The 18,622-nt window shown below is 37.0% G+C and overlaps 1 protein-coding gene across 19 annotated transcripts in view; it reads right to left on the bottom strand.

Annotated features, from left to right (window-relative positions):
- TTC3 (tetratricopeptide repeat domain 3) overlaps nucleotides 1-18,622 on the bottom strand; it is a 137,303-nt gene that overhangs the window by 48,287 nt on the left and 70,394 nt on the right. For 17 of the 19 annotated variants that reach the window (XM_082458752.1, XM_082458744.1, XM_082458742.1 and 14 more), the window contains 10 exons: nucleotides 17,320-17,442; nucleotides 16,472-16,573; nucleotides 14,726-14,818; nucleotides 13,998-14,062; nucleotides 12,856-12,992; nucleotides 10,974-11,300; nucleotides 8,608-8,859; nucleotides 5,824-5,870; nucleotides 4,781-4,837; nucleotides 3,694-3,767 (listed from right to left, as the gene is read on the bottom strand). In XM_082458752.1, the coding sequence (XP_082314878.1) occupies nucleotides 3,694-3,767; nucleotides 4,781-4,837; nucleotides 5,824-5,870; nucleotides 8,608-8,859; nucleotides 10,974-11,300; nucleotides 12,856-12,992; nucleotides 13,998-14,062; nucleotides 14,726-14,818; nucleotides 16,472-16,573; nucleotides 17,320-17,442 (1,277 nt within the window). Of the gene's footprint in view, nucleotides 1-3,693; nucleotides 3,768-4,780; nucleotides 4,838-5,823; nucleotides 5,871-8,607; nucleotides 8,860-10,973; nucleotides 11,301-12,855; nucleotides 12,993-13,997; nucleotides 14,063-14,725; nucleotides 14,819-16,471; nucleotides 16,574-17,319; nucleotides 17,443-18,622 lie in introns of those variants that run through there. The other 2 variants (XM_082458755.1, XM_082458747.1) reach the window with 2 other exon arrangements.

The raw sequence follows: 18,622 nt of genomic DNA, 5'->3' as shown, positions 1-18,622 counted from the left end.
TCAAGAAACAACAAACATCTCAAATAAACAATCTAACCTTACACCTAAAAGAACTAGAGAAAGAAGAACAAACAAAACCCAAAGTTAGTAGAAGGAAAGAAATCATAAAGATCAGAGCAGAAATAAATGAAACAGAAACAAAGAAAACAACAGCAAAGATCAATAAAACTAAAAGCTGCTTCTTTGAGAAGATAAACAAAATTGATAAACCATTAGCCAGACTCGTCAAGAAAAAGAGGGAGAGGACTCAAATCATTAAAATTAGAAATGAAAAAAGAGAAGTTACAACAGACACCGCAGAAATACAAAGCATCCTAAGAGACTACTACAAGCAACTCCATGCCAATAAAATGGACAACCTGGAAGAAATGGACAAATTCTAAGAAAGGTATCACCTTTCAAGACTGACCCGGGAAGAAATAGAAAATGTGGACAGACCAATCACAAGTAATGAAATTGAAACTGTGATTAAAAATCTTCCAACAAACAAAAGTCCAGGACCAGATGGCTTCACAGGTGAATTCTGTCAAACATTTAGAGAAGTGCTAACACCCATCCTTCTCAAACTCTTCCAAAAAATTGCAGAGGAAGGAACACTCCCAAACTCATTCTATGAGGCCACCATCACCCTGATATGAAAACCAGACAAAGATACTACAAAAAAAGAAAATTACAGACCAATATCACTGATGAATATAGATGCAAAAATCCTCAACAAAATACTAGCAAACAGAATCCAACAACATACTCAAAGGATCATACACCATGATCAAGTGGGATTTATCCCAGGGATGCAAGGATTCTTCAGTATATGCAAATCAATCAATGTGATACACCATATTAACAAACTGAAGAAGAAAAACCATATGATCATCTCAATAGACGCATAAAAAACTTCTGACAAAATTCAACACTCATTTATGATAAAAACTCTCCAGAAAGCAGGCATAGAGGGAACCTACCTCAACATCATAAAGGCCATATATGACAAACCCACAGCAAACACCATTCTCAATGGTGAAAAACTGAAAGCATTTCCTCTAAGATCAGGAACAAGACAAGGATATCCACTCTAACCACTATTATTCAACATAGTTTTGGAAGTCCTAGCCACGGCAATCAGAGAAGAAAAAGAAATAAAAGGAATACAAATTGGAAAAGAAGAAGTAAAACTGTCACTGTCTGCAGATGGCATGATACTATACATAGAGAATCCTAAAGATGCCACCAGAAAATTACTAGAGCTAATCAATGAATTTGGTAAAGTTGCAGGATGCAAAATTAATGCACAGAAATCTCTTGCATTCCTATACACTAATGATGAAAAATCTGAAAGAGAAATTAAGGAAACACTCCCATTTACCATTGCAACAAAAAGAATAAAATACCTAGGAATAAACCTACCTAGGGAGACAAAAGACCTGTATGCAGAAAACTATAAGACACTGATGAAAGAAATTAAAGATGATACAAACAGATGGAGAGATAGACCATGTTCTTGGATTGGAAGAATCAATATTGTGAAAATGACTATGCTACCCAAAGCAATCTACAGATTCAATGCAATCCCTATCAAATCACCAATGGCATTTTTTACAGAACTAGAACAAAAAAATCTTAAAATTTGTATGGAGACACAAAAGACTCCGAATAGCCAAAGCAGTCTTGAGGGAAAAAAACGGAGCTGGAGGAATCAGACTCCCTGACTTCAGACTATACTACAAAGCTACAGTAATCAAGACAATATGGTACTGGCACAAAAACAGAAATATAGATCAATGGAACAGGATAGAAAGCCCAGAGATAAACCCATGCACCTATGGGCAACTAATCTATGACAAAGGAGGCAAGGATATACAATGCAGAAAAGACAGTCTCTTCAATAAGTGGTACTGGGAAAACTGGACAGCTACACATTAAAGAATGAAATTAGAACACTCCCTAACACCATACACAGAAGTAAACTCATAATGGATTCGAGACCTAAATGTAAGACTGGACACTATAAAACTCTTAGAGGAAAACATAGGAAGAACATTCTGATGTAAATCACAGCAAGATCTTTTTTGACCCACCTCCTAGAGTAATGGAAATAAAAATAAAAATAAACAAATGGGACCCAGTGAAACTTAAAAGCCTTTGCAAAGCAAAGGAAACTACAAACAAGACGAAAAGACAATCCTCAGAATGGGAAAAAATATTTGCAAATGAATCAACGGACAAAGGATTAATCTCCAAAATATATAAACAGCTCATGCAGCTCAATATTAAAAAAACAAACAACCCAATCCAAAAATGGGCAGAAGACCTAAACAGACATTTCTCCAAAGAAGACATACAGACGGCCAAGAAGCACATAAAAAGCTGCTCAACATCACTAATTATTAGAGAAATGCAAATCAAAAGTACAATGAGGTTATCACCTCACACCAGTCAGAATGGGCATCATCAAAAATCTACAAACAACAAATGCTGGAGAGGGTGTGGAGAAAATGGAACCCTCTTGCACTGTTGGTGGGAAAGTAAATTGATACAGCCACTATGGAGAACAGTATGGAGGTTCCTTAAAAAACTAAAAACAGAACTACCATATGACCCAGCAATCCCACTACTGGGCATATGCCCAGAGAAAACCATAATTCAAAAAGACACATGCACCCCAATGTTCACTGCAGCACTATTTACAATAGCCAGGTCATGGAAGCAACCTAAATGCCCATCGACAGATAAATGGATAAAGAAATGTGGCACGTATATACAATGGAATATTACTCAGCCATAAAAACGAGCAAACTTGGGTCATTTGTAGAGACGTGGATGGATCTAGAGACTGTCATACAGAGTGAAGTAAGTCGGAAAGAGAAAAACAAATATTGTATACTAATGCATAAATGTGGAACCTAGAAAAATGGTACAGATGAACCGGTTTGCAGGGCAGAAATTGAGACACAGATGTAGAGAACAAACGTATGGACACCAAGGGGGTAAAGTGGCAGAGGGGTGGTGGTGTGATGAATCGGGAGATTGGGATTGACATGTATACACTAATATGTATAAAATGGGTAACTAATAACAACCTGCTGTTTAAAAAAATAAGTAAAATAAAATTCAAAAAAAAAGTGGATAGTAATAATATAACTTAAAAAATAAATTTAATTTAATTTTAAAAAAAAGAAATGTGGGGGGAAAAAAATTTTGTGGGTTTTTGGTCCATACAGGAGTATGATATAAAAAGGTCACTGCTTCTCACTAGTTTTATTTCTTATGTCTATCTGTCTCTTGAAAACTCAGTTTCAACAACCAGCTACCAGTGGAAATCACTAACATCTAAGGTTAAACCACAACATCATTTCTAGCCTCCAAAACATCTTCCTAGTAATTATCAATAGGACATTCTCTTCATTGAACATTTTAAAGAATATTTTCTAGGACCTTCTCACAGTATCTTGCACATAGTAGGTTCTCAAACTTATCAAATGAAGGTCATCAGCCCTGTGATTTTAATGCAGTTTATATGAATTCTTAACACTGACAGGCCACACTATAAATTCAACCATGAGGCGTCAAATCAGGTTGTCATTAATAGATGCACATCTTTAGAGAAGTGAGGGAAATAAAACACAAGTTTAAAGTACATTGAATTAATACCACTTTTAAGTTCAAATAAAGCAAAAATTTTCAGACTGTACTTACTTATGGTCTTCACCTGAAGTGACAGTCTCATTATTTGGTGCGACTGAAGTGGTTCCAGACCCAACTAACATAGGCTGGTTTAAAAGACAGAAAAATGACAAGGATTTTCCACCTTAAAATTACCACTAAAACTGATGAATGCTTACATAAATAAATATGCATACAAATTGCCAATATATATGACTGATCTAAATTTTCTTGTGAACAGGAACATACAGTAATAAAACTTTCAACACCCAAAAATAGGCACAAATTAACATTTAGGTAGCTTCTAACGCTCTAAAAATTTTTAAATTATCACTGTTTAAACTCTCATTTTAGATAAACTAAAGACATATAGTCAAAGATAAAAAGAAAAGTTTTATTGGAACTTATAAGTTACTCTCATCCTTCCCTAATATTTGTTCACTTTTTCAACCCCTGCCCCCTACTTGATCCCCCAAATACATGAGAGCCACGAAGAACCCACCATAAGACTTAAAAATAATGCCCTAGTTATCTCATGTGCCTGAAGCAGAGCTTTAGGAGAGAGGAAGGAAGGGAGCCTTTCAATTCTGAGATTCTGTCATGATTAGTATTCAGTATCTTTATTTTGAATATTTTAGGTAATAATTCTATTAGTTGTTAATAAAAGGTATCATGTCTTGTCATACAGATAATGACACTAAGGCACACGGAAGTCAAATAACTTGCCCAAGGTCGCACAGATAATAAAAATAATAACAATTGGTAGAACCAAGATAAGAACCCAGGTCTGCCTGATCCCAAAGCAGCCTTGGTCACATTGCTCTATGACCAGCCATACAAAGTCCTACATTATGACAATGATTTCACTAGGAAATATCTAGAAAATAAAAAGGACAATAAAGATAAAGAGTCTCTTTCAAGAATTACTTATACACGACATGAACCTTAAACTTCCTCAAAATGTAGAAGACTGCCAAAACATCTTTAGACGAAAGCCTAGAAATTCTTTCTCTACAAAATGCTTCAAAATATCCCAAGAATTGGTTAATTCTTATTTATATTTATTTATATATTCAATTAATTATTTTGGACAAGAATCAATACAGAAAATACTCCATACCTTTGAATCTTTTGGCTTCTTTTTCTTGCCTTTGTTTTTTATCTTGGTAGAATTAAACTGAAACGTAAAAAAAAAAATTACTGAACACTCAATAACAGCATTATGAAGCTGCCATATATTATAAAGATACCATACTGATTTTCATAGACTAGTCCTAAGCTGAAGTACATGAAATGTTTAACAAAAATTAACACTATAGTGTGTTAAGCCCTAGTGTTTTGATGTATAATAGAAAATAAGAAAAAGTTAAATGATACCTAATGCTATAACTAAAATTAAATTGTTCCAACCTAACATGTTGTACTCATTTTCAACAAGGTTTATGTCATTTCAAGTAATTAATCAGACTTATTAAGTAATTCCAGTTATATGGTGATCATATTTTAATGATTTTCCTTTTACTAAACCAAACTCAACATTCTACAGCTGGCCAGACGCCAGGGCACAAACAGTGAATTCAGAAAAAGCATTTAACTTCCCATGGGGTATGTCAGCTGTGTTTCTGTAGTTAGCCAGACAGTGTCTGATAGAGTGGACTAAGACAAAATTTCAAGTATAGATGACTTGATCCTAAAAATCAGTAAACAAGTATCTTTCTGATTGAAAACTGCCACAAACTACTAAGGAAGACAACTCTGGAATTATTTTAACTTAAGCTCAATTGTAGCCACTCAAAACAAAGTCCATTTGTTTTCCTTACAGAACAAAACATTGCAATTTTAATCATTACAGATAACGTTTCATTTTTATGCCAGCAGATGAATCAAGAACTCCTTTCCTATATCTATGATTAACATTTATTAGTTGTGAAAACTTATGGACATTGTCTAATTTAAACTTCAGAGTGTGCTGACTGTTGTTCCAATTCCAAGAGGAAGATTGGGATTAACTTTCTAAGGAAATCATACACGTTATCCAGAAGTCCTCAAGATTTGGTTCTGGTGCGCCTCTTGTGATGTAAACAAACACTGGCCTGGGTCCTCCTCTCTTCCTTTGGCTGACACGAATTAGAACATAACATTGAAAGTGATCAAATAACTTACTGGCACATCACCACTGTCCTGTTTCCTTAATACAGTGCAGCGGCTGTCTGTAGGAAGATACAGATGGTTTTGTGAGGAAACAAAATGTTTATATTGCCATAGGATACACTAAAAGCCTTAAAGAAAACCACCCCAGATACTACTAACATCCACTATGTTCTACTCCTTATTTGGCTTTGACATAAGTTTAGCTTAGAAACCAACAGCAAAATGGCTAACTCATCGGAAAACCAACTACAAAGAACCACAAAATTGCAATCCAATTCAGCATAATTTGACTGCTTTCTAGGCACCAAACTCTATGCTAGGTGCAGGGAATACAGAAATGTATAGAGAAGTCCCTGCCATCGATAACCTCATGTTCTGCAAGCTACACAAAGAGGCAAACACCCATAGCTCAGTGTGCTAAATGCCACAGCAAATACAGTGGAAACAAAGCTGATAGAATAATAAAGTCTTCAAGGGGAGTGGCCTGAGTCAGGGGTCAGGGAGGGATGTGGGGAGGAGGGGATTTGAACAAGTTAGACTTGAAATGAACAAGCAAAGGGGTGGGATGTGAGCAAGGAAAGCACAATGCAGGTTTGGACACAGTAGGAAGTGGGGTGTATATTCAGAGGGCAGATGGGGAGAGTGCTGATGAACCCAGACAGATAATGTGAATTCAATTTGTAGGCAAAATGAAGCAAGTGCTTCCCAAACAAAATACTTATAGGATCAGACAGATGTTCTAGAAGAGTCACGAACAGCAACATAAGAGAAAGATTTGGAGTAGGAGGGTCAGAAGCATGGAGACCAGTTTGGAGGCTACTGCAATCATGGAAAGATTATTAAGATCCTGGCCTAGGGAAGCGGAGGTAGACAGGGAAGGGCAGATCAAAAATAAAGCTTATTTGAATTGGCAACAAACTAGACATGGGGCAACAGGCAAGAGGATGGGTGGAGACCAATTTCAGAGTTTCCTGCTTAAAAACAATATATAAAACGTTATTATCTGAGATAACTAGGAAAAACAGGTCTCTAGAGATACAAGTGGCTTAAGCCATATTGTTCTTAAGGGGTCTCTTGGCCATCTACACAGAAATTCCAACAGGGAAATACGCATGCAGGATCCAGGAGAGTTTGGGTCTCCCAATTATCACAGCATTGGTGATATTATTGAGTACCCTTATTTACAAGATCAGTGGATTCTGAAGTTTTAAGAAATACAGTCATTCCTTTAAATGAAAGGAGACAAAATTGAAAAAGTCTGGGATGAGGGTGAGAGGCACAAGTAGTGAACCTGAAAATCTGTTGGCTGGTCATTTGGCTGGTGGCTTCCAACCCTATGACTAAAAGCAGAGAAAGAGTCACAACTGGATGGACTGTATATTTTAGGTATAGAACACAAGAATCAGGGAAAACACATAATGAGAGGGTTGTGTCCTTATTAGTTATCTTGTGTGATCCAAACATGCATTGAGTTTTGTAAGCTCAGTCCCAGGACAGCATTTTATTACCAGCAGCAGAAAACTGATGGCAATAAATTCAGGCTATCAAGAAGCATGTCAACTCCAGTCATGAAGCAGTGTCCTAGGAAAATAAAGCCACCTATATTTGAGAACCACAACAAAAGTAAGCTTTTCAGTTCCTTATACTGCATTTGAACTTCATAATGCATAACATTTCTGTACAAGGCCAGACCTTTTCATGTACCCTTTAAAACAAATGGCACAAAATTTGAAAGTCCAACTCCTGACAATATATAAGCAGACTTCTGATGCTAAGGGAAAAGGTGGGGGGCAGGGGCGAGGCGTTATCCTAAGAGATACATGCAGTACCAAAGACAAGAAATTTAAATTAATCTAGAATCTAAGAATACTAAAATTTTGAACAAAACAGAATCACACAGATCACTGGCTCCGAATCCTCATTTTAATGATGAAGAAACTAACATTCAAGAGAAGCTAAAGAATTAACTACTAGTTATCCTATTCTGCCAAACTGGACTCCATGCCATTATCCAAGCAGCCCCCTCAAGTCCCCTCCACCCTGTCTCTAATTCTGGACGTCACCCTGTCAAATTCCACCTCCACGTTCAAAGCTGGACTTGGACTCCACCCCTGCACCAAGGCTTTCCTCTTCCCCGAGGAGAACCCCTCAGCACTTTTTCTGGTCCTCTCTTCTCCCATATTACAGTTATCTGTATATTCATTTTACTGCCTTTTCTGAAACATAAGGTCCTTGAGGGCAGAGACTAGCGTATGCATTTCTGAATTCCTTGTTAACACCTAGCACAGGGCCTTGAAGCAGTAGTAAAAGAAAGTTTCTAATTAATTAAGTCAGGGAATTAGTTGGGCCACAGCCTACTTTTCTTGACTCCCAGCTCTAGGCTCTTCCCACTACAATACATATTCTATCTGTTCTAGATTCTGCAAGCATCGCCTACTTCTGCAGGCCAATGTTTTCTTGAATGCTACAAATCAAGCCATTTCCTAAGAAATTCCATCCCTATGATATACAATCTCTGCCATGACACTGTCAAAATACCTACGATGAGAATAGCCTGGTGTATAGTCTGTGTAATGTATCCATCTGAATATCTCTACAACACTTAACTCCACAGAGTAAGAAGGTTTTATGACATTAAAAAAAAAAAAAATCACTATTCTTAACACTAATTTCCCCAAATAACCCAGCTGTACCATAATAATTTTCATTATTTTCTGTGTTAAGTATTTAAGTAAGCTAGATCCTTTGGAGATTTTTTTCTAAGATTAGATATAAACTGAAACTCAGTCCACATACCCATTATATCAAAGAATTCATCCAAAGCATTATGCAGTGCTGGGAACTTGTCTCTGTGTTCTTCCAGCAGCCATATTAAACATCGCGCTTCCTTCAATGACGCTGGCTCACAGAAATAATCAAGCTGCTTTCCTTCTATAGATCCTAGTTTATGACCATATTTCTCATTCCAGAGAAAAGTCATGATGCTAAAATCAAGCTCCTTAAGAGCGGCCCCATAACGAGAAAAAAAAGGTCCTGTGGCATCTAAGCCTATAATAAAAACAAAACCCAAGTCAGAAGAAGAGGATAATTATTTGCTGTAAAATCCCATTCATTTTCACATCTCTGAAAGCAGTTCTACTATAGTTTGCTTACATTTTCAGTGAAAACATTCAAATAATTGAAAACAAATTTGTTCAAGCTATTATGCATTTTAGAAACACTATTTCACATTAATATGCTAACTATAATAATTCTTATCTATTAGTTGAAGAAGGTAGGCCAAAGGTTTCTATTAATATAGTTATTTTTATCAGACTTAGGAGATTAAATGAATTAAATGCCTTTAAAAGGCATTTTTAAAGGCATTAAATTCCTTTAAAAATATTACAATAACTTTTTCACTACTTCGTAATGATTTGCATTCCAATTAGTACAAGCTGGCAAGATTTTACAATGCTTTTCTACATATACTCCATAATAACAAAATATCAATAACATACAGAACTTCCCAAGTGCCTATAAAACAGAAAATGGGCAAACTCTTCACCCAACACCTCCAAGAACTACACCTTATCCCCCAAAGTATCACGGCTCCTTACCCTCCTCACAAGATGCGAGGTGGTCACTATTCCCGCTTTTATTCCTCCCTTCTCCAACTCAGAAAAAGGGGTGGCTGCAACCTCACACGCCACTACCGAAAGGTGAACACCTGCTACCTACTAACACAGCCGCCAAAACGCAAGGATTGGCTCTGTTCTCTCCCCCGACACGCCTCTAACACAGGATGGACCACAGGTTCTCAGTCCGCAAATGAAGCAGAGGTTGCCAAGTTAGAACTACCCTGGACAGCTGTTTCTTCCAGATGAAATAGTTAGCTTTGCAGAAGTCATGTTACATGAAAAATTAGTGTATTTAAACACCAGAATCAGGGATCACATAAAATACTCAAACAAGGTTCAAGGGAATCAGCAATGAAGAAATATCACATTCACATCTCCATCTATGGCTCACATCAAAGCACGTGCTCCTTAAGGGGAAGGGAGCAGATCACACCTAGTACTGAAACGGTAACCCCCGCTCCCACTGCATTTAAACTAAGCTCTTTGTTAAATATAGCAGGTTAAAGTAAGATATAACTTTATAATTTACTTGTCTGATTGTCAGTAGACACTAACAGCAATCATCACTTACGTGAAATTGTCTGGGGCCAGAAACCCATGGAGACGTATGCTCAACAGAGCAACATTTAGTTATCAACTACACCAAGTTTGCTGCCATCGTACTTTGTCTCTACTGACAGAAACCTATCAATATATTCTCTGAAACCCTGGAATTCTATCAGCTCCATGTCTCTAAGGCAGGTCAGGCAGGCTCTCTCTATACACCGCTGCTGAAAGGGCCTGCCCTGCTGTGGCTCCCACTAGCCTTTTTACCCAACAGGTGCCAAGTGAATCATCCACGGCACTAGGCAGCAGCCAACCTGGTCACCAGGACAAACAAGGCCCTGGTACCAGAAGAGATCACCATCTAGTTTGGTCAACAACTCTCTCTGCAGCTGCCTTCTGCAGTCCTTGGGTGGCTTTGGTCAAAGAGCCTGCTTCGGGGGTTCTTCCTCAACCGAATTAGGAAAATCAGGGCAGAGTACCAGAATTTTATGACCCTGTGATTCACAACACTGAAGGTCAAGCCCAGGGTATTTCTCTCTCAATCCTTAGATACAGATTTGCCTCAGGTGATCCTAAGCAATTAGTTCCATCCACTCTTTCCTGGAAATTCTTCACTAAGGAATGTGACTACCAAACTGCACAATCCCAGAGGGCACTCCCCAGCAGCTGACTCCAGGGGGTGCTATTTACCCATGGTTGTACCCAGTATTCACGTAGTTTACACAAGGACAAATAGTTTTGCGTAAGCGTAACATAGGACTGGATTTTCTTACTGACTGAACTTTCCTGTGTTTACACCTTATACAAAAGCATATTGTAACCCATCCATAAAGTAACCTAAAAATTGTGAGTTGGGGGAAATAGCATTTTTAACCATACAAATTTGTGGTTCTACATTTTAAAAAATCATAAATGATGATAGGAAAATGAAAAAGGATTCAGAGGCCTACGTTCATCCTTCCTATGAAACTGCATCTCTAGAATTAAAAGACGTACCAAAGCTATTAAGTTTTTGGATCCAGGTGGCTAATTTTGGTTCCACTTCTTTAAGTTCACTCAAAACATGCAGAAACACCCTTGTCTTTACTCTATTCTTTTCTTGAACCAAATGACAAATGACATAGTCCACTGCTTCATTCAGAAAATTTCTGCTAGAAAAACAGGTTGTGTAGTCTTCTGTGGTTAAAACCTTCCAAGAAAGCAACTCTTTGAGAAGCTTGGAAGTATTCAGTATCCCGGACTTAATCTTGTCAGCATACTGCTTTATGCACTGCAGAATTCTGTCATCAAGGAACTGGCAACTCTGAACACTGTCTACAGTTTCTACGGATAAATAACAGTGGTCAGTAAAAAGGAGAAAGAGGACCAATTTGCAAAAATATAAACTCAGAAAAAATTAACATAACATTACATAGCAATATAAAACATGACTCAGATGTATTCTTTATGTTGTTTTAAATAGCCTAAGAAATTTTAAATTAGGAATATAAATAAAATATTTAACACCTTTAAAAGGTATGAAAGTTCACATTAAATCGAACGTATCAAGTACCTTATTGCCTTCACTTGTACCACTCATCTAAAAATCCTAACTGAGCCTCATCAACTACCCAAACTTTATATTCAGTAAATATGTTTCATGCATGAATACAAAGGGTTTTTTCCTGGAGTTGAAGGGATCATTTCTTCAGGTATAAATACAATTAACATTTGGTAGTTACTGTATGTTATTCATCTTATTGCTGAATCCTAAATCATAGACCTGTGGAGTCGTTGATTCCAAGCTGGAAAATAGCTCAGAAGTTCATCTTCCCACCCAGGCATTTCCCCCTAAAAATGGCCATTTAGCCTCTTGAAGCTAGACAATAAATTAAATACAAAAAAATATATATATAAAATAAGTAAATAATGTCCACTAAAAATTTTTTCGGTAGGAAAGATAATTGTGATTGATTTGTGAAACATTAATGGAATACTAGATGAAAAATAAAGACAGCAAGAGGAAATATTTCATTTTGGGAACAGCCACCATAGTAGAAAATGAGACCAACGTACTTCAACTCAAAACTGAAAGCATACCTGGGGCTATAACGTATAGTATGGTGACTATAGTTAATAATACTGTTTTGTGTATTTGCATGTAGATCTTGAGAGTTCTCATGAAAAAAAAAAATTCTGTAACTATGTATGGTGATGGATGTTAATTGGACTTACTGTGGTAATCATTTTGCATTACATACAAATATCAAATCATTATGTTGTACACCTGAAACTATATACCTCAATTAAAAAAAAAAAAAAAAAACTCAAAAAAACCCCCCCAAAACCTGAAAGTAAATATGTCCACAGAAACAGTAAATTACTGAGACCGCTCCCATGTTGATCAGGGAATGCTGACAAGACAGGTGTAAAACAGAAGGCTGGACTAGGTAATCTCTCTGGCACCGTATGAACTGCTTCTTTATTTGAACTCAGCATATTTCAAATAATCAGTGGCTAATTTACAGTTCAACGTTTCAGAACTTAAATCTGTGTAGCAGGGTTTACAAAGCACTGTCAAACATACAGTAGGAATTTCAGATATTATTCTCACGTGCACTTTGGAGGTAAGGAAACGGACAGAGTGTCAGTTTGCCCTGAGTTAGTGGCAGGGTAGCATTTTCAATCCCTGTATATCGCTTCTAAATTCAACGTTCCTTACACCAACCCCCTCCCCACCTCAGTATAATCAGAAGACGGTGATAAAATCAAAATGCCAAGGGAAATCTAAATTTCAACTCAATAACAATTTACATAAGGCCCAACAAGATGAATATTTATATTTATACTTTTAAGCAAGAATATATTATTCTTATCATGCCTTGGACTCCCAGCATACCTTTCTGCTCTTCAATTTTAGGTGGATTACTTTCTCTTAGGTCCTCTTCCAATCTTTCTTGTGCTAATTTTTTTGCTTCCTTTTTTTGGATCTTCCGCTTCAATTTTTTGTCTTCTTTCAGCCTTAACTTCTCTAGGCTGATAAATATTTACAATTAGTCGTAACTCACCTTTGTTATAAACTCAATTAACTATTTTCCTTTGCCTATTGTAGAAACCATTCACCAAACAATAAGTTAGAAGTTTCCTTTTTTAGTTAAAACTTGGCCTATATCTTCTGTTCAATATCAAAAACTTTTGAGACCTGGTCAGTTCAGTCAAAACAAGTGTACTTGTTTCATGAAAACAAGAACCTCAATGACTGAGTGACTTCTAATTAAGGATGGCATGTACAGATCATGCAGATGTTATTTCCATGTATATGAGTTATTGCTTAGGATAAACAGGAATAGTAAAAATGACTCTGCAAGGTAATACATGTAAATACTCATTTCCACAGTAAAATATTATTTTCACAACCCAATAATGGCCCACAACACCAGAATTTGGTCAATATGGTTACAACAAATTCTTCTCAACAAATAATTCGTTCCTCTTTTCTTCTGTTCTTTCCTGGTCACCAATGATGAAAAAAATCACTTCTTAAAATGGAAAGCAAGAAGCAGGACCAAAAAGAAAAGAAAAAAGGATTGGAATTATTTGATCTGAACAAGAAGATACAGAAGTGAATAATTTTGACAGTTCACTGAGTATTTCAGGGTGAGAAATAGTCACTGGTTCAAAATGTTTGAAGAGAGCAAAAGGAAAGATGCTTTTGGAATTAAAGTTTCAACAACTGAGAGCTAAGTATATAATTTTTATCCAAATGCCAAATCTATTGAACATGTCATTTCATAGTTCAATTTCATAATTTTACTTATAAATTCAACCACTAAATAATGCTTCTTATTCAAGTTTTTAGCATTTAACCATTCTAGGCTAGTTCCCTTTAAAGTTATAAATATCCATAAAATTCACTTAAGAACCACTTATCTGGATATGTGTGCAGAGCCAATTTTAAAAACAGCGTAATTTAGAAATCTGCATTTAACAGAATTATATTCTAATAGACATTATTAAGCTACTGATTATTAAAAATCTTACCTAGAACATTTCTGTTTCAGAATAGGTCTTGGAGGAACCTTTTCTTTAATGACCTTGTGTTCAAACTTTAAATAAAACAGACACATCCAAAATTTGTCTCATGCTCCCATGACATAAAGCACAAAACCACAAGTAACAAGCATTTCAGAAGCACACACAGTCAATGTTCAATCTGATAGGGAACAGTGATGATGTTCTGACCCAAACAAAAGCCTAGAAAACTTTAGCAAAACAATTTACTGAAAAGAAGAACAAGAGAGTGGACACAATTTAGGAAGCTTAAAAAAAAAATTAAGAGTAAGCAGAAGATCAAATAAACTACAGATGTCACTACAACAACCCACTCCTGCCAACTCCCATACAGGGAGGCTAAAGGCAATCCCTTAAGACCCTCTCCTCCCTCCCTAAGGTCCCCCACCTCGCCAACACCCAAACGTTTACTGGGAATTAACAAAATAAGGTTATTAAAAAGAGTAAAAACAGTAAAACTAAAATGTTAAAGGCCTCCTTCTCCTTTTAGGAGATAAAAGAATATGAGAATCCTTCAATGCAAAGAAGCATTCTCACATCCTATTACTTCCTATAATTTCTTATATTAAGTAACTGTTTCTTTCCTGGAAAACACAAGATCCAAATAGTACAACTTCCACAAACTTAAATCATATTTTAAAAGGTATCAGCATTTTGTTTATTAATTTAAGGAGATTTCCCCTTTATTAAATACTTACTTCACATTTAACCTGACCACCACTGCTGAAGATGATAATCTTTGAAATGATTCCTTCACAGTCAGGAGTAAGACAAATCCCTTGGAGAAAATCCTATTTGATAAAAAAAAAAAAAAAAGTGCTCCATCTCAGCATAAATCTATACATGTATACCATTTTAACCATCAGGAACAGTCAAAATGTGATCTAGAACCTCCTTCAGGGACACGCCGTAAAGTCCCTGCTCATTGCCATCTGACTCCCGGAGCCCCCATCTGTAGGGGCGACCACGGGACTTGCTTTGTTTGCGTAAGGTGAGCTGACATGACGTACGCTACACCCATGCACAAGCTTTAAGAAACACTGAATGGACTGGCCATTGCTCTTTTCCCTCGGCCATAAGAACATGTTCCAGTCACTCCTCAGCCTCAATTCAGAAACAAAGAACACAGCCACACAGACTGCCACAGCCCAACCCTGGACAACGAATGCAAAACTTAAGGACAAGTGACGCAGGCAAGGAACGAGCCTTTCTTACTGTAAGTCATAAGATATTTGAGTTACTTCAATACATCCTAGTGAAAGCGAATTTACAGAGGGTATTTCAACCCATGGGAATGGTAAGACCACTCAGGGCGAGGGCACAGCTAGAGAAGCTCAATTAAGGTAGGACAAAGACATAGCAGAAGTGACTAAATGGCAGCAGTTATTTGGTCACATCATTACACCTCTAGTTAACTACATGAAAATGTGTAAAATGTGTGAATTTATTTCTACTAAACTTCAATAATTCCTATTGCTAACATTCACCTAGCACAACCACCTTATTTTTTTTCTCAATAAGGATAGGTGTTTACATGAGGCTAAGCAGAGTAGAAAAAGGTTTTCTTTTTTTAAGTCCATAGCTTATATGGATCAGAAACAAATTTTATCAATGCAAACAAGATTATTAAACTGTGACTGCTCTCAAAGTATATCTGGCTAATGGTAATTAACATCATTATCTTGTTAATTAAGAGAAAACCCCAATCAGATGTGGCAGTACAAAATTAAGTTGATTTCTTAGTACAAATTATCTCATCAAATTTTTTTAGAAAATATAAAATTTGAAGCCCCAATTCTACATCATAACATTAAAATCAGACATTTAAACTTTTATTTTTGATCATAATATTTCCAGTGTAAAAGGGGTTCAACAATTTATTAAAAGCCTCTATGGTTACTGCCTTTACACTTGCATAAAATAAAAACAAAAACTGGGCTTCCCTGGTGGCACAGTGGTTAAGAATCCGCCTGCCAATGCAGGGGACATGGGTTTGAGCCCTGGTCTGGGGAAGATCCCACATGCCGCGGAGCAACTAAGCCCGTGCGCCACAACTACTGAGCCTGCGCTCTAGAGCCCGTGAGCCACAACTACTGAAGCCTGCACGCCTAGAGCCCGTGCTCCGCAACAAGAGAAGACACTGCAGTGAGAAGCCCCTGCACCGCAACAAAGAGTAGCCTCCACTCGCCGCAACTAGAGAAAAGCCCGTGTGCAGCAACGAAGACCCGATGCAGCCAAAAATAAAATAAAAAATAAATACGTTAAAAAACAAAAACTGATTTTCTAACTTTATCATTAAATTTTTAATTTAATACTTTCTAATTATGTCTCATGAACAGGGAGGAATTCATATCCTCTTAAGACTTTTCCTAAAGATTCTTAGGGGAAAAAAATCAACATACAATAAGCATACTGAAAAATCCAGACAATCTTGTTAGCCTTACCTTGTCAATTTTGTCATTAAAGGTTGTTGTTTTTAACTTCTTCCAACAGTTCATGTGGAATTCTATTTTACAGTACTGGCAACAGCTGATTCGTATAAAACCCTAGGGTTTAAAACAATTTTTAACTCACATTTGAAAGATGTCTACACACACTCTCTCTCTCTCACTCACAACACATATTAAGATACAGAGGTGTCTGCATTTACCTAGCAGACATAACTAGATGTCACATTTCCTCCTGGGGGAGTATAATACCCCAGACTGCCTAGTGCTGGAAATACTGAGCTTAACTGACATATTCATTTCCACACTTTACAGCTGCGTTATCCTTTACAATATCAAATATTTTATAAACTTATTTCATCTGATCTACTAACCAGGGACAGCGAACAGCTTGTATCTTCCTGAACAAGCTAAAGCCCAGGGTCTTACTCACTCAATTCACTGCCAGACTCGGTCTCAGACTTAGGTCTCTAGGAGTTAATTCAGTGATCAGAATGGCCTTCAGATTCTTGGACTCAAATTTTACAAGAAATTGGAATTGCAACAAATCAGGGGTACTAACCTCACTTTGTTCCCTGGGCTCCTAAAAATAGGCTAGAAAGGGGAAATGGAATCAGCTAACCTGCCTTCTCAGGTCACCATCCTTGCCCTCGGTGTTTATTTCAGTGGCTCTGGGCCCCCATGTGAGATGATGTAGACTTAAGTCCAGGGGATGGGGAGGACAAGAGGACATACAACTGCTGACAAGTCACAGAACTCAGGTGTCTCCAATTACAGAATTTGTTCTGAATCCATTTTAAGGCACAATTCAGCAAGTTAATGACCTAGTACACACTCATTAGTACCTTAAAGTCTGGATCAGTTATGTATATCTGGATTTTGGAATATCCACGGCACTTCTGATAGCAACAAATGGCATCCGGCACTGGAGGGAACCTGCATTCTTCAATAAATTTCTCTAACAGCATCTAAAACAAAAATAAACAAAAATGATACTACTACAACACTAATTCAACAATAAAATGTTTGTGATTTCAATAACCTCTTGCCATCAAAGTATTTTCAGCACAGAAAGGACCAAATGCCTTTTAGCCAAGAGCTACATACAACTTTTAAAGTTTTTCCTTCTAGAGAGAGGCTGATACAGAGACATGCCAAGAGACAAAGATGGGGAAAAAGGGCTGAGCAAAAAATGTTCAGAATTTCAGACTCTGAATCAAAATCTTATCCTGTGTTATAATCATCAAACCTCATTTTACACTACATACCTCTTAGAAACCTCCTCTAAGCATTCACAGGGAGTCAAATGAGGTAGAATAACCCTTAGAGCTCTACTGTTCTCCTCCTTCCCAGTGTCATTTCACCTAGGACCCCACCACTGCCATCCATCTACCTCCCTGAACCCCTGCCACCTGTGCCTGTTCACCACCTGGAGAATTACACCACTGCCACTGAAGCCCCCAAGACTCATGCCACGCTTCCAGTGCTGGCTGTTCGTTATCAGTAGTTCCTGTGCCTCCACTCCAATCCAGTATAAAGAGAGGAAAATCCAACAATCCCTATGTTTAGTTTTATTTTTTATACCAGCTTTGTTGAGATATAATTCATATACCATACAATTTACACATTTAAAGTGTATAGTTCAGTGGTTTTTTAGTATATTCAGAGTTGTATAACCATCACGATAACCTAAAATTAGAACATTTCACCACGCAATAAGAAACCCCATACCCATTAGCAATCCCTCCCCAACCTTCCTCAATCCCCTAGCCCACTAATCTACTATCTGTCTTCACATATAGATTTTCCTATTCTGGAGATTTCCGACAAACAGAATCACACAGTATGTGGCCTTTCGTGTCTGGTTTCTGTCACTCATATTCAATTATATGGATATACCACATTTTATTTAACCATTCATCAGTTGATGGACACTTTGAGCTGTTTCCACTTTTTGACTACTATGAATAATACTGCTATGAACATTCATGTACAAGTTTTTGTGAGAACATATGTTTTCCTGTCTCTGTACATACCTAGGAGTGAAACTGCTAGGTCATATGGTAACTCTATCTTTAACCTATGAGGAACTGCCAGACTGTTTTCCAAAGCAGCTTCATCATTTTACACTTTACAGCAATGCATGGA

Source organism: Balaenoptera physalus, assembly GCF_965194825.1.
Source record: "Balaenoptera physalus genome assembly, chromosome: 4".
Taxonomy (NCBI): domain Eukaryota; kingdom Metazoa; phylum Chordata; class Mammalia; order Artiodactyla; family Balaenopteridae; genus Balaenoptera; species Balaenoptera physalus.
This window is presented reverse-complemented; position numbering and strand designations above follow the sequence as displayed.